The 15372-nt window shown below is 39.9% G+C and overlaps 1 protein-coding gene across 7 annotated transcripts in view; it reads left to right on the plus strand.

Moving 5' to 3' along the window:
- Window positions 1-15372, plus strand: part of TET3 (tet methylcytosine dioxygenase 3) — an 82195-nt gene extending 66823 nt beyond the window's left edge. For all 7 annotated transcript variants that reach the window (XM_083184498.1, XM_083184501.1, XM_083184500.1 and 4 more), the window contains 3 exons: window positions 271-408; window positions 1599-1935; window positions 4292-15372. In XM_083184498.1, coding sequence (XP_083040624.1) covers window positions 271-408; window positions 1599-1935; window positions 4292-5934 — 2118 coding nt within the window. In that variant the 3' untranslated portion in view covers window positions 5935-15372. The remainder of the gene's footprint in view (window positions 1-270; window positions 409-1598; window positions 1936-4291) is intronic.

Consider the following 15372-nt stretch of genomic DNA (forward strand, 5'->3'; position numbering starts at 1 on the left):
CTGGAGTAATGCTTATTGCCCACCCCTAATCTATACAGTAAGAGGGGGAAGATTGTTGCATGCAAAAAAGCGGCACTTTAGTGTCACAATTAGAAGGAAGAATTTTTAAATATAACTGAACCAGATCCACTGATGTATTTAACCGAGCAAATGTTATTGCTTTATTCTTTTGTTCTTTCTTTATATAAGTTTCACGGTTTCCTTTGTAATTCGTGTATAAGTGAATGCTGTAACATATTATTAAGTCTGAGATAAATCTTCTCCTTTTAGGTTAACAATGAAGAAGTAGCAATAGATTGTCGTCTCGGATTGGAAGAGGGCCGTCCATTCTCTGGGGTTACAGCTTGCATGGATTTCTGCGCCCATGCTCACAAGGATCAACACAACCTCTACAATGGTTGCACAGTGGTAAGAAGGCCAGGCTCATGGTACCCCCTTAGTAAAAATGCTGTGTTGAAATGCATGGCTAGAAATAATAAATCCAGGGTTCCGTTAGGCCAGTGCATTGCATTTAATGACCAGTAAAACAATGCCATTTTATATATATATATATATATATATATATATATACAGTATATACACTAGTTAAAAGCCTGTCGAAATTATGGCTTCTGCAATATACTGTTAATTTGAACCGTGACCGTTTTTATTTTCACTTTGAGCTGTGACAGTTTTTAGCCCACAAACTCTACTTTAACAAACATGGTAGCATTCTGAAGCCAGAAAAGGAAAACTATGGGGGTCAGTTCAGTTACCCAAGAGGGATGCAAGTTGTACCTCATATCATCCCCATTGTGCCCTGATCTCACTACACACTCACAAACCTCCTTACTCAGCCCTGTGAGGCCACAAACAAATCAGCATGTCCGTGACTACCGTAAGTGCGGCTTACAGCTGCACTTAAATGGATTAATCATATCGACTCTTATGAGTTAGTTAGTAGAATATTTAAGTACAGGAAAATATATATCCACTAGACCAGTGGTTCTCAATGTTGGTCCTCAGGACCCCACACAGTTCACGTTTTCCAGGTCACCCGACAGGTGCCCTCATTACTAATTATTTCACTTGATTCTATGAGGAGACCTGCAAAACATGCACTGTATGAGGACCGACTTTGAGAACCTAGCACTAGACTCCCAGAATGACTCTAAAAAGTTAGACACAAGCTGTCAAACTCTTTATTTGTTCTTTAGCAATAGCTATTAATGCAACATGAAATAAATATATATCGTATATGGATTTATAGCTGCCATGCTGAAACTGAATTTCTGAACCTGATTGTGCAACTGGAGATAACTTCCTTAGTCTCTGGTAAGAAACCCTGGGGCAGATGTATCAAGCCTGGAAAAGTGATAAAGTGGAAGGTAATAATGCACCAGCCAATCAGCTATGTGGAAAAATTACAGTTGGGAGTTGATTGGCTGGTTATTACCCTCCTCTACATAAACCGCTTTATAACCACTTTACCAGGCTTAGTACATTAGCCACCCTGAACCATGTTACTCAGATCAGAGGCACTGAATCAGAAATGCACAATAATAGTCATTTACTTATTCTGGGTAACAACACACGCCCTCCCCCATTTCTCCACGTAGGTCTGCACTCTGACAAAGGAAGACAACAGGTCAGTCGGTAAGATTGCTGAGGACGAACAGCTCCATGTGCTGCCACTGTACAAAATTGACAGCACAGATGAGTTTGGGAGTGAAGAGGGCCAGGCCATAAAGATGGAGAAAGGAGGAATACAGGTGCTATCTTCCTTCCCCCGCGAGGTCCGTAAACTCTCTGAACCCGCCAAGTCCTGCAGGCAGCGGCAGCTGGAGGCCAAGAAGGCGGCAGCTGAAAAGAAGAAACTCCAGAAGGAGAAGCAAGCAACCCCAGATAAGGCCAAGCAGGAGCCAGCAGACCTAGAAACCAACCAGCAGAACCTAGGTGCATAATATGAGCGATGGGTATTAACAAAGTAGCATGTGATATTGACATAGAAGCATGCTTAGACCGTTCAATCCGTGACTTAACCAATTTGTCCATTTTACAGTGTTTGGGGGCAAATGGTCAATTGTCATTTGCTTTCATACATTACCAGATTTTCCCAAAAACCTACAAACAGAGTCTAATCTGGGGTTTATCACAATCTGCCTTACACGTGGATACGCACAAGTTATCAATCTCCTCTAAAATTCTGGGACAAACTCCCATTCCTAAGCCAATACACATGGTACATACTCCTGAAGAAGAAACTGGGCGCTCTATGCTTTTATTTATTGATTCAAATTGTGGTTGTGTGGGTGGGGGAGGGGTGCTGGTGCTGGGGATGAGGCATTTTGCAATCCCTAAACATTTTCCCTAAGGCCCATATTTTGATTGATGCGCAGTCGCGAAAAATTGCTCCCCCGCGAGTACACGCAGGGGGGGGCAATTTTTCGCGACTGCGCATAGTTAATTATGCGCATGTGCAACCGCTGTGTGCAAGTGGCCAAGGCGAATAGATTATTCGCTGGGAGCTCGCAGACAACAGTGCGGGTGAGGCGGCGGGCCAGGGAGATTCGCCCATGGGAACGCCCACCATTTCATGGACGTTCCCATGAAAACGCTGGGTGTTCTCACAATGGTGCGGGGTGGGCAGCGGACGTCAGCCGATGTCAGCTGCCTTTCCCGCCACAGTGGTGTCTCAGATCTGTGAGCTCTGGAGAAATCATTTGATGGTCGCCGACCATCAGGTGGACTCGTAAGGCTGTGAAATTCACCGTTAACAGTTTGAATTCTGTGGACTGTGCTGCGTAAAATGATTGTTGCGATCTGAAAAACCCTTTTGGTACTCTTTACCTAGCACGGCGCCCACGATCTTGATCGTGGGCATCGTGAGGTAAAAAGTCGCGTCGTATGCGGGCTAAAGATGCCCGGACGCGACGCGACCGACGCGATGTCCACGATTTCCCCATTGAAAACCATGTTAAACATGGACATCGCGTCGGTCGCGTCGCGGCCGGCCATAAATGTGCACACGATGGCCGCGACGCGATGCCCACGATTTGCCATAGGAATCAATGTTAAAAGGCCCGATGGACACGATTTTAATGTGAAATGGCTGAATGGACCCGATTTTACCATAGGAAACAATGTTAAATGGGCCTTAGAGCCCAAATAGTTACCCTGAACTCTGAAATGGCCCCCCCAATTGTTTACGCCACCCCACGATCAACGTCAACCCGAAGCGTGGCGAGCGCAGCGAGCCCGCGAGGGGCGGCGGTACGCGTCCTCCGACCTTTTCATACCCCCACTATCCACGTCGGCGTGGAGTTGAGAATAGAATAGTGTGGCTAGCGCAGCGAGCCACCGAGCCCGAAGCGTGGCGAGCGCAGCGAGCCCCGCGAGGGGACGCGGATACCTTCACAGGTAAACGCGTCCCTTCGCGGGCTTCACAGGTGTCCGCGTCGCCATGGACACCTGTGAAGCCCGCGAGGGGACGCGTATAGCTGTGAAGGTATCCGCGTCCGCTCGCCACGCTTCAGGCTCGGTGGCTCGCTGCGCTCGCCACACTATTCTATTCTCAACTCCACGCCGACGTGGATAGTGGGGGTATGAAAAGGTCGGAGGACGCGTACCGCCGCCCCTCGCGGGCTCGCTGCGCTCGCCACGCTTCGGGTTGACGTTGATCGTGGGGTGGCGTAAACAATTGGGGGGGCCATTTCAGAGTTCAGGGTAACTATTTGGGCTCTAAGGCCCATTTAACATTGTTTCCTATGGCCACATCGGGTCCATTGAGGCATTTAACAGTAAAATCGCGTCGGTCGGGCCATTTAACATTGATTGCTATGGGAAATCGGGAGCATCGCATCGGTACATTTATGGCCGGCCGCGACGCGACCGACGCGATTTCCATGTTTAACATGGGTTTCAATGGGAAATCGCGGGCATCGCGTCGGTCGCGTCGCGGCCAGACATAAATGTACCCGCGATGGGCGCCGTGATAGGTAAAGAGTACCACCCTTTTATACTTGCAATCCATATTTGCTACACACCTATTGGTTCCATTTGTGGAAGAAGTCTTTCATTCCACATAGACACAAACAAGCGGCATTCAATTTTTGTCATGCTATAGTTTCATGGTATGCTTCTGTTACTTCGTTTTTATAGTCTTCAGTTTGCATTTAGGTTGTCACCAACATTGTACATTGCTACAAAATGTGTTGTTGGCACAGTATAGATAAGAATAATGTATCTGCCATGTTGCTTATTGTTGTCTGTTTTGGCCATACTAACAACACTGTGTTCCGTGCATCCGCAGATATCCCTCAGCAACAGGTAAAGCCTTGTATTAAAGTGGAGCCAACCAATCACTACAGTTCCTTTAAGTATAACGCAAATGGAGTTGTTGAAAGTTACTCCGTGTTGGGCAGCTGCAGACCTTCCGATCCCTACAGCATGGACAGTGTTTACTCCTACCATTCTTTCTATGCACAACCACCTAACCTGCCTTCTGTGAATGGCTATCATTCAAAATATGCTCTTCCTTCCTTTGGATACTATGGATTTCCCAACAACCCTGTGGTCCCTTCTCAGTTTGTAAATTATGGTTCAACTGATACGAGGACTGGCGGGTGGATGAGTAACACATTTGATAAAAAACCCGAATTGCAGTCAACGGCTAATAGCTTGAACCATGGTTATGGAAATGAGTTATCGGAGCAAAGTTATGGGAGAGGGCAACAGTACGGCCTGCCAGATCCAATCAGCCAGAAATCAGTAAGCAACCCCCACCGGACTACTCCTGCTCCAATGGATACCACTCCATATTCTCCCTGTTTCAACAAAATCATTAAGAAGGAACCAATTGGGGATTTCTCTCATGATCCCTTTCACAGAGCTCCTAGTGTCCATTCTCCGAGCCCGGCTTTGAATCTCTCATTACAGAAAAGTGACCAGTCCATTCCCTACAAAGCAAATGGTGTGTTTTCTTCTGAAAGGACAAGTTCAGATGTATCTAATATGTTTATGACCAATGAGAAAACTGGTTTACCAAATGGTCTAGATAAGAGAGATTATTATGGTATCCAAGCTAATAGTGTCGGAGTGAAGAACTTACATGGACAGAATAAGCAGTGGGGTGCATACGGAATTGATACTCAGGCAGGACACCGTGATGCAAACACTCCAGGGAAGGTGTGGAGCTCATGCAAGCTCAGTGACAGTTTTGCAAACACTCAGGAGAAGAACTGGAGTGGCGGACGAGCCATGAAGGAGACTGCAATGTTTCCGGAAAAGCTCTGGAATTCAGTTGCTGGTAGCGATAGGTGCAATGTAACACCTAGCGCCAGTATGCAGGAAAAGTCATGGAACATGTTCGCTACTCCAGCCACTCCATCTACCCCCTTGAAAACAGAAAACTGGGACCCCTACAGTCTAGATGATAACATGGATGATACCCCTGTGAAGAAAGAGGAGGATGACGAGGAAGTCTGGTCGGATAGTGAGCACAATTTCCTTGATGAAAACATTGGTGGGGTTGCAGTGGCTCCAACCCATGGTTCCATTCTCATAGAGTGTGCACGGAGAGAGCTTCATGCCACCACACCTGTGAAGAGGCCCAATCGCTGTCATCCAACCCGGATCTCCTTGGTATTCTACCAACACAAGAACTTAAATCAGCCTAACCATGGATTGGCACTTTGGGAAGCCAAAATGAAACAGCTGGCAGAGAGGGCACGATTAAGGCAGGAGGAGGCTGCCAGGCTGGGCATCAAGCAGGAAGTCAAAGCCTTTGGCAAAAAGAGAAAGTGGGGAGGTGCTACCACTCCAGAGACCCCACCTGTTGATAAGAATGACACCATCCCAACTCGTCAAACAGCTACTCTCCTAACAAACTCTTTCAAAACATCTTCTTCGTATGCCTATACCAAGGTTACGGGACCATATAGCCGCTGGATATGAGATTAAATCAGCTATCATCGTGGCCAATGTACCTCAGCTAATTGACAGCACTGTAATATATGGTGCTATTTTTGGTGCTTTTTCACGTGTGTACAACAGGAGAATCTTGTTTATGTACGCATCTCCCAGGACTTACCCTTTGAGCAAGAGAACTATTACTGTATAATGTTTTTATTTTATGTTTTTTTCCCCATTTTAATCTAAAAAAAGATTTATATCTGCATTTTTTTAAACCTAATGTTGTACAACAAATGACAGGAAAACACACACACACACACACAAATCATGGCATCCTATTTTTAATTGCAGTCAGACGTATATTTATTGGATTTTTATAAAACCGTGATGGTGCAGAATTTATAGACCATTCTATCTGAATCGGTCTTTTTAACTACTAGGAATCACAGGTGGACACTGCGGCCTAAAAACAAGAGATTGCAATTCACATTGCTTCAGTCTTGCAAATGGCAGCAGTGATGTAGTCATAGCAGCCGAGCTAGATCATGGATAGCCCGCCTCTATGCTAATGAGGGAGATGAATAATTATCAGCTTGTTTGACTATGTATCATCATGCAAATACATAACTACTGCAGGGTATCGCTGCGGTTGGCCTACAGGGCAGCAATGAGGGTGTGTCTGAGAAGACAACTGCTTCAAATATATTTATGAAATCAATATTATTTAAAGCAGCAAATGTGTAACATTATATATTTATAAAACCTAATTACTTGAAATGACTATACTTGGCATGCTGCACATTCAGAGCGCTTTCTCCCACAATTTTTATGCACCATGGAGTTACATACTATGGATGAAGTCAGTACAGTGATTCTCTAGTTGGGACGAGAAACCTGTCGGGGCTTTTTTTAATACAATATTTGGTAACTTACAACATTATTTGCTGCTAGTATTTTTATAGTACCTAAAGTAAATGAAATGATCAAAATGCCTCAGGTTGCTTGACAGACACATCTGTTTTCCTGCTCTTAAGGTTCCTATGGAGAGGCATGTATTTCACAACTTGGTATGTCTCCTTATGCCAGGCATGGCCAAACTGGGCCACCAGCTGTCGTAATACTACACATCCCAGCATGCTTTGCCATAGTTTTAGCATTTTCTAATAGCGAAACTGCAGCAAGGCATGATGGGATTTGTAGTTTCACAACAGCTGGACGGCCATAGTTTGACCATGCGTGCCCTATGAGCTGGCTTTACCACTGCAGTAGTTATCCAAATTTTAAGATTTGAATAAAAGGAAGGGCTGCTGCCTCTCTCATCCAATGAAAACTGTGAATATGTACCATTATTATCTGTATTTTACTGCTCATACATATGGTGCTGAGGTATTCTCTTTTTCAATGTTATTAGTAGGACTGCCATGCAGACCAAAATATCCTGGATATCATTTAACTTTGGCGTTTCCCACTGATGACTACAGGATAGCTCATTGTATATGTGTTCTATAATTGATTTAATTTTTTTTTTCTTTAAAGGGGCTGATAGGGGGTAGGTAAGTGTTGCTTTATCTCCACAATAAGCCAGTCAAATATTGCAAAATAGTGGTGCTAGTATATACACAGCAACACCTTTTTTGGCCTGGATATTGCAGGTGCTACAAAGAATAAGTAATTAAATAAAAGTATTTTTTATGAACATAGTTGAATTAAGACTATTTAGATTTTTTAAGGAGGTAAATGTAATAGTTTCTAGATTGGATAAAGGTTGCCAGGTTGTGCCGGAATAATAAATAATAAACATTGCACCTATACTATTGACCACTCCAGCTGTCGGGTGGTTTATAGCACACCGAATGTAAATCCAGTAATAAGTTTGTTTTTTTTATTCTGTATTATTATTATTTTAATTTCTTTGTTGTATCGGGTGTAAAATGCTCGGGAACAGACCCATTGTCTGAGTATCTGAAACCGTCAGTCTGTAAATAGCCTTTTTTTTTTTTGCCTGTTTTATAATTTCATTTTAAAGCACTTTTTATCCTGCTGCAAACATTTTGAAATAGATAATGGGAGAATTGTATATAGAGGTAGAATATTTAACGCAACGTGTCCGTCCTACCGATTGCTATATCTGCTTTTATATATATATATATATAAATATATATAGAATTTTCCTTTTTTTGTTGTAATTTGTAAACTACACAGATGTTGCTATTGTACAGTGTAAAGTAGCAGATAGTGAAAAGGAAGAGTAAAATGCCACTCCCCTAACACCCCACATGAAATGCCTGTGCAGCACTAAATGAATGATACTGAGTATCTGACCATTGTCTGTATGAGACAATATCCCTGTTTCACATTCTCACATCATATCAATACATACATAAATTCACCTTTAACTAATACAGCATAAAGTGAACAATATACTTGAAGGCCACAGCAAATAGATATAGATATATATATATATATATATATATATATATATATATATATATATATATAGTGCTTGCAGAACCGGCACTCCCTTGATCCAATACTGCCCAGGTGCCTCCAGATGAGTAGGGTCAACAGAGAACAAAGATGCTGCGGCACTCAAAGGGTCTTTCAATTAGTTGTATTGGCGAAAGTCAAAACCAATGCATATACATTGAATAGTTGGCATATATGGCAATAGTAGACGAAAAACTTTATTGTCTACTTGTTACAATACATGGGCCCTTGAGGAAAATGCCTAAGCGCCATTGAAACGTTGGGCCAACTGTTCCATGTATATGCATTGACTTTTGCTAATACAACTAATTGAAAGACCCTTTGAGTGCCGCAGCATCTTTGTTCTCTCTCTCTTTCTCTCTCATATATATACTTAAATCTTACTCCCCGAACCAGAATGGTCCTACACAAAACACAGCAGAGTCTATGGAAGTTGTCAGGATTTGTGATTGGCCCGCAGTGATGTGAAGCCGTACCTGTCCAATTTACTCACGCATTTTACCAGATTAAAAGGTGATACTTAAATACAGTGCCAAAAATCTTAAATTCTGACTAGGTATGGTAACATTTACATATATATTTGTCAATATGAAATGGTTTTTGCAAATTGGATCAGTTAGATTTACAGGTCCTCCAAAAGGAATAGGACTCAACAAGTATATGCATTAATTAGATATTTTATCACCAAAACAAATATTTGTAATGTTCATCCTTAGAATATCACCAGTGGAGGTTTAACCCTTTGAGTGGCAACAATTCTGTGAGAGTTGTGTAAAATGTCCACTACAAATGCCAGCGTTGCTTAAAATTTGTTATATAAATTCAAATAAAAAAATGTTGTGTAATAAAAGATTACATTTACTCTATAAGGTAAACATGACAGGTCATTACGATGAATTAAAATTGTTTGCTTGCCAATTTTCACACCTATTTTGACAAATTCACTTGGCACTCAAAGGGTTAAAATATGTAGGTCATCATGTCTGTTTTTTATCATTCATTATAAGAATTCTGTCTCTTTTAGTCTATGAACAATTTTCCAATTGTAGCCTTCAGGTCTTTCTTGAAGAACAAGTAAGACAATTGGTGCACATATTGCTATGTACAATGTTGTTGTAAGCATTAGCCATTTATTTCATGCAATTGATTTTAAGGTGTGTTTACTATGGTTAGACCACATTTTGATATTAGTTTTTATCTCCTCAATTTCAATCCTGATAGTTGGGGGTGTGTCCTGGTATGAAATGGATTAGAATGACCTTCAACCAATCAGGTCATTGGCGTTTTCTCACATTCCAGTAGATGGGTGTTTTAATCTAGTCTGGTTGTGTTACATAAGGCAGTGTCATATTGTTTGGAGGGGCATTTGGTCAAGAGGATTCCCCGGACTGAGTGACAGTGGAAAAAGCAAGGTCCAATGACCACATATTAGTTAGGCGAGATTAATGATACAGGAAGAATGTGTTGTAAAACTCACAATTGCATGAAATTAAATTGTTACGTACAAGTACAGTTAGGCAATAAAAGTAAACATCTAATTGCTAAGGGTACAGCCAAAACTTGACATGGCTATGGTTAACACAAGAAAATGTTTTTTGGTGGTGATTTTTTTCCCATCCATGTGGAGTTCAATTGGGAACAGTAAAGTGAGCCAAAGCAGTACATTAACTGGGGGTCCAATTTTGACACCGAATTTTTAAAAAAAAAAGCATGTTGACTTTTTCATGTGTCAATATTTTTGCTTTTGTAAACCCTTTTTAAAGGTGCCCATATACTTACAGATTTATCTTCAGATCTGGCTGGTTGGAACAAAAATCTGGTAATATCTGAATGACAGTTTGTCAGTTTTCCAGCATTTCCAAGCAAATGGTCCACTGTCATTTGCTCTCATCCATAACCATGTTTTTGTTCCAACCAGCCAGATCTGAAGATAAATCTGTAGATGTATGACCACCTTAAGTGTTCACTTTGTGCATGTCGGCCTTTTGGTGGCACCCTAGACATACCACACCTATTGCTACGGGTTACAGAACTGGTTTATCAGTCCACTGTGCACCTATTTTCATCATTGTTCCAACAGCCCCCATTCCTCATGACAGATTGAAAAGAAATATTAAAAGCATATATTTTTCAGCAGACCTTCACCAGATGTAATATAACACAGAAAATATGAAGTGATGTTTTAACTACTACACTACTACTATTTATCTGTCTGTCATCTAAACTTCACAACTATAAAATATAGATTGGTTAAAGAAAAGAAAAAACATTACTCAGTATTGCTGTTAGTGCAGTGACCAATGCAGTCTATCTTAGAAGAGACAATAAATTGTAAATAGATTTAATCATTCCTTAAATTAAAACATCTCTAAAGAAAATGAAAAAAAAAAAAACTGTCAAAGTTGATAAAATATTTTTTTTTCAAACATAATTTGTATTGGATTTTACTATCAAAAATCACTAATAAATCATGAAATTAAGTTTGAAAAAAAGAAATTCTAAAAATGAAATTTTGTTCTACTATTATATCTAGTAGTTTTATCCTGTTTTTTTCTGACCCAATGGAGAAGAACGCTTTTTTGCCCAATTTACAGAGGCCCGATGAGTAATTTAGAGGTCCTATTTATACTACTGTACACCAGGTCTAAGTATGTGACAGCCTTAATTATACATATGTGAATTGGACGTAACGGGTAGGTGGTTTTGGCACTCCAGTAAATTTCTTGCTGTGGGCAATAGCAGTTGTAGACTTGTAAAGAAAACCTGTAAGGGTTGTTGCCTTCTGTGGTAGAGACCTTGCAGAAGTGTCAAATGCACTTGTATATGTCTGTGTTGTATTTTTTTTTCCCGATTTACAAAATATAGCTGTGTTTTTATTTTTTAATTGTTTTTATGGTGCTTTAGTCCATTCCCGGTAAATGTTATAGGATTCAAATGGCTCATTTCTCAAACTGGCAACCAAGATTGAAGATGTAAAAGTAGTGAGAAGAAAGACTGGAACGGACTGACATTCTGTATTTTTGTGTAATGGAAATTTAAGATATTTTGGCGGTGCTTTACACTACATCTACCCTACCTCAGTCACCTTGCGTTGACACTTTCCTTTTAGAGGGACCATGGTGCTGGAAGTGGTTAGCAATCATTCTGACTGTGCTATGCATACCTTGGCAGCTGAATCAACCCACCATTTGTGTAATAAGTAGCGTATTCCACATGCCCACTTGAAAAGAGGTCCAACGTTGCATTTATATTTTAATCTTAATTGACAGACCTCTATAGTATTATATTGTACAAGTCAAATGTATGTTATTTCCCTTCAAAATTGAAAAATCACTAGTAAACTATTGTTTGCATGTTGAAGTGTATTTTGATTTATAAATACAAATACCCATATTATAGTAGACATCCATGCTGTTTTTCTCCGCAATGATTTCAATTTGGATGCTGTAACTGTAAAGATGTGTTGGGAGCAAAAATGCTGGAAGTAATGATTTCCCTGATGTTGTGGTATGAAATCCACCTGGTTCATTCAGAAGGGCCTTTAATCAACGGTAAGTAAGAATTTGAGCAAGAGGTGTTTCTGATGTTTTGGTTTACCTGCATTTTGCAGCCCTGTTGATCCAAATGATTATTCTACACTCAAAGTGGCTCTACAACGATGTCCGATCTAGAACACCTCTTGATCAGATTCCTACTAAAGCCTCATTCATCGCTCTTCTGAACTGGGTTTTTGTTTTTCTATCTGCATTTCTTTTTCTAAAGGTGTTGCGTCTTCTGATGAAAACGTGGTTGCGATGTTTGACTTGTGCTTCATTCGGTTAGTTGATGTTTCAGTGACTTTTGACATCTTCGGTTTGGTATAATCCAAGCTTGCATTTTTATATTGTCCATTGTGTAGAAATGTTATATTTGCAAATAAAGTGAAAAAAAAAGAAAAACGTTGCCACTAGCTGCAAGATTATTGCTCTTCTAGAAAATGTGGACCTAAACAAGTTGTGTATATACATGAATGTGATCAGGGAAAGAGGGGGTGTAGCAGTTTTTGTGGCCAGAAAAAAAGATCCAACTTCTAGAAAGAACCACCGTCTGAATGACCACTTAGTCAAACAATGATCTTATTTGATTTAAATGCTAGCTTTAACAAAACCCAATACCGCTAGTTAGATTGGCTTCATCTCCCTTCTAATCTGGAAGCACTGTTCCCTTTAGTGCATGCATGTTTTAGGTCTCAGGTCTGTAGCCCTTATAGGTTACTTTGTAATATCAGAATGGACAATCAGTTTTACCACAGGTCAAGTCACCCATTTATATCCCAATAAAGTAGGAATGCATTATGTAATACTATTTCCACGTGCTACTGAAAGCTAAACATTTCCACAAATGTCTTGGGTTTTTTTATATTTAATTTTCCATTACAGGTGAACTACACCTTGCATTTACACTCAAACACCTTTTAATTGTCTTTTTTCCCTTATTTTGATTTTTTGGGTATTTAACTTGTTTCAACTATGCAAACAAGAAGCCAAGAGGGGTCCTTACAGATTTCTCTGTTCAAAACAAAACCTTATTTTTTTAAATGAAAATTTGGATTAAAGTGGGGATGACAAGTTCTCTTTAATGGTGAATTATAGGTAAAAGAAAAACAAGAAGCTTATATGAAAGCACGTAACTTAAGCTGCCTATTGATTTTTATTTAAGCAGATGGAACTGCAACCAATCAATGGTCTTGTAAGCTATGACATCAGTGGGAAGTGATGTTCCTTCCTCCTATGGGTATATGCAGCAGTACACTTTCCTACAGCTGACCACTTACAGTATACCCCTACTCCATAATGGTGCTATATTATTCCTCTGCCTCAGAATCCTCACAGATGCTGTTTTACATACAACAACATACACTGGAAGTATGAAATCTGTGGCAAATACCGATGTCAAACAAATTTAAGCTTAGGTTATGTTAACTAAAAAGCAGCATCATAAACAGAAGGGGAGGGGCGGTGCTGCTCAAACTACCAATCAGCTTCTAGCAAACATTCATTTAGTACACACTAGAAAATGATCTCCAGATTCTGATTGGCCACTGTAATCAACCAGTCAAATTCAAGATATTATTCATGATTATCATTTTTATAATACTGCAAACATTTTTACTACAGAAATTGCAATGTTCTCTTCTATTTCATTTTATACAACATAAAATACATGATTCATTTCTATGAGGGTTACAGAAAATTGGCTTTGAAATTAAAGATTTTACCAGGTGCAGAGAGATACCATGTTATTTTCGGAAGCGATAAACTTTCATTCAGGTTATTTTACATAGTAAAAATTTCAACTATAGATCCACACATGAATTCTGGAGACTTGATCAACAAGCATAATAAATAGCTTTGAAGTGATAGTATACTCTGTTACAACGATTAATGCATTGGTTCCTCTAGGAAAACAGATTAATAAGCTACGTTTAGGTACACAGTACACTTGGTGACAGTGCTACTAGTATTTCTCATCTCCCTATTTTTATACATTAAACACTGATTACATCTGCATATATTAAGTTTCTTTTATATTTAACCCACTCCTTTCTTTAATGTTTCATTTATAATGCAACATTTTTATTTTACTGCTTTGTACATTTTATATATTTGAACCATTTTTTTCCCCTGTTGTGTATGGTGCTATTTTTGTTATTACTGTTTTTGGGAGGAAAGAGGGTGAAAGTAATTTATTGTATAGAAACCACATTTTCTCTTTTCCCACATATTTGTTGCTGTAACACATTTTATTTTCTGAAATATACCTCGCAAATACACTGCAGTCTGTTCACGAAAAGCTACAAATAGTTATGGTGGAAGGGTGCATAGAGCCGTGTACTGTTCAGAAGGGATTTCAATTATGTCCACCAGAGTTGCCTAATATAGAGTCACAAAACTATTACAATTATAAATTGGCAAGCGGAGGAAGGGTCCCAATCTTGTGATGGAAAATTTGAGGGGTTTTTCTCTTTTCAGTTTATATAGAGACACAATGGGTTGTATTTAATATGGATGGTGAGGGGGAGTTTTATGGCGAGGATGGCTTGTTATCGGCGAGGATCGCCATAAACAAGCTATCCTCGCCGTTTAACCCGCTCGCCCTATTCTATGTTCCTGGGAAATCCTCGCCGTCAGAGGGGGAATGCTATGTTCCGGGGGAATCCTCGCTGTTTGACGCTCGCCCTATTCTATGTTCTGTGGGAATTCCCCAAGACGGCAAGGTTTGCGGCTAATGCAGCGAGCCTGCTGCTTATAGCCACGAGTCTCGCCATATTGACGGCCACACTCGCCATTTCCACCTCGCTTTTTAGAAATAGCAAGGTGGAAATGGGGAGTGCAGGGGGTCAGTTGAATACTGAGGGCAGGCTATGGTGGCGAGAATTAGGCACTGCTTGCAGTCATAGCTCGTCTGATCGGCATTGAATATACCCCAAACAGTATATATATATATATATATATATATATATATATACACATATTTCTTCCTAAAGTTATTAGGAGGAGCTCTGCTAACTAATGCAGCAAGTAGGTGGCTGACAGGGGCTATGAGGGGAAAGATGCATCATTTTTAAACGTGTTTTCATAATGCTCTTAATTATATGAAAAATTAAAATTCCTTATCCAGAAAAACCCCAAGTCCCAATAAGCAGATCCCATATATACATCTGTAAATGTAAAAAAAAATATTCGAGACGTTAAGGACACACACACGTACATATGTATATAATATATATATCATTTGTGTATAAATTGGTAGGATGCTTTTCTTTCCTTTTACATTGTCAGGAATAATTTCAACAGAGATTTTACCACCATAATAATGGAATTATTTTCAGGGACTCTCCAGATACTATACAACTTCAGAAACAGGCATTTAACTTTTGATAACCTTTGTTCTTTTATTATGCATACTGTCAAATTGAAAAAAAATAAAATAAATAAAAATGTACATTTTAGG

The sequence above is a fragment of the Crinia signifera genome, chromosome 4 (assembly GCF_055691185.1).
Source record: "Crinia signifera chromosome 4, ASM5569118v1, whole genome shotgun sequence".
NCBI classification, from domain to species: Eukaryota; Metazoa; Chordata; class Amphibia; order Anura; family Myobatrachidae; genus Crinia; species Crinia signifera.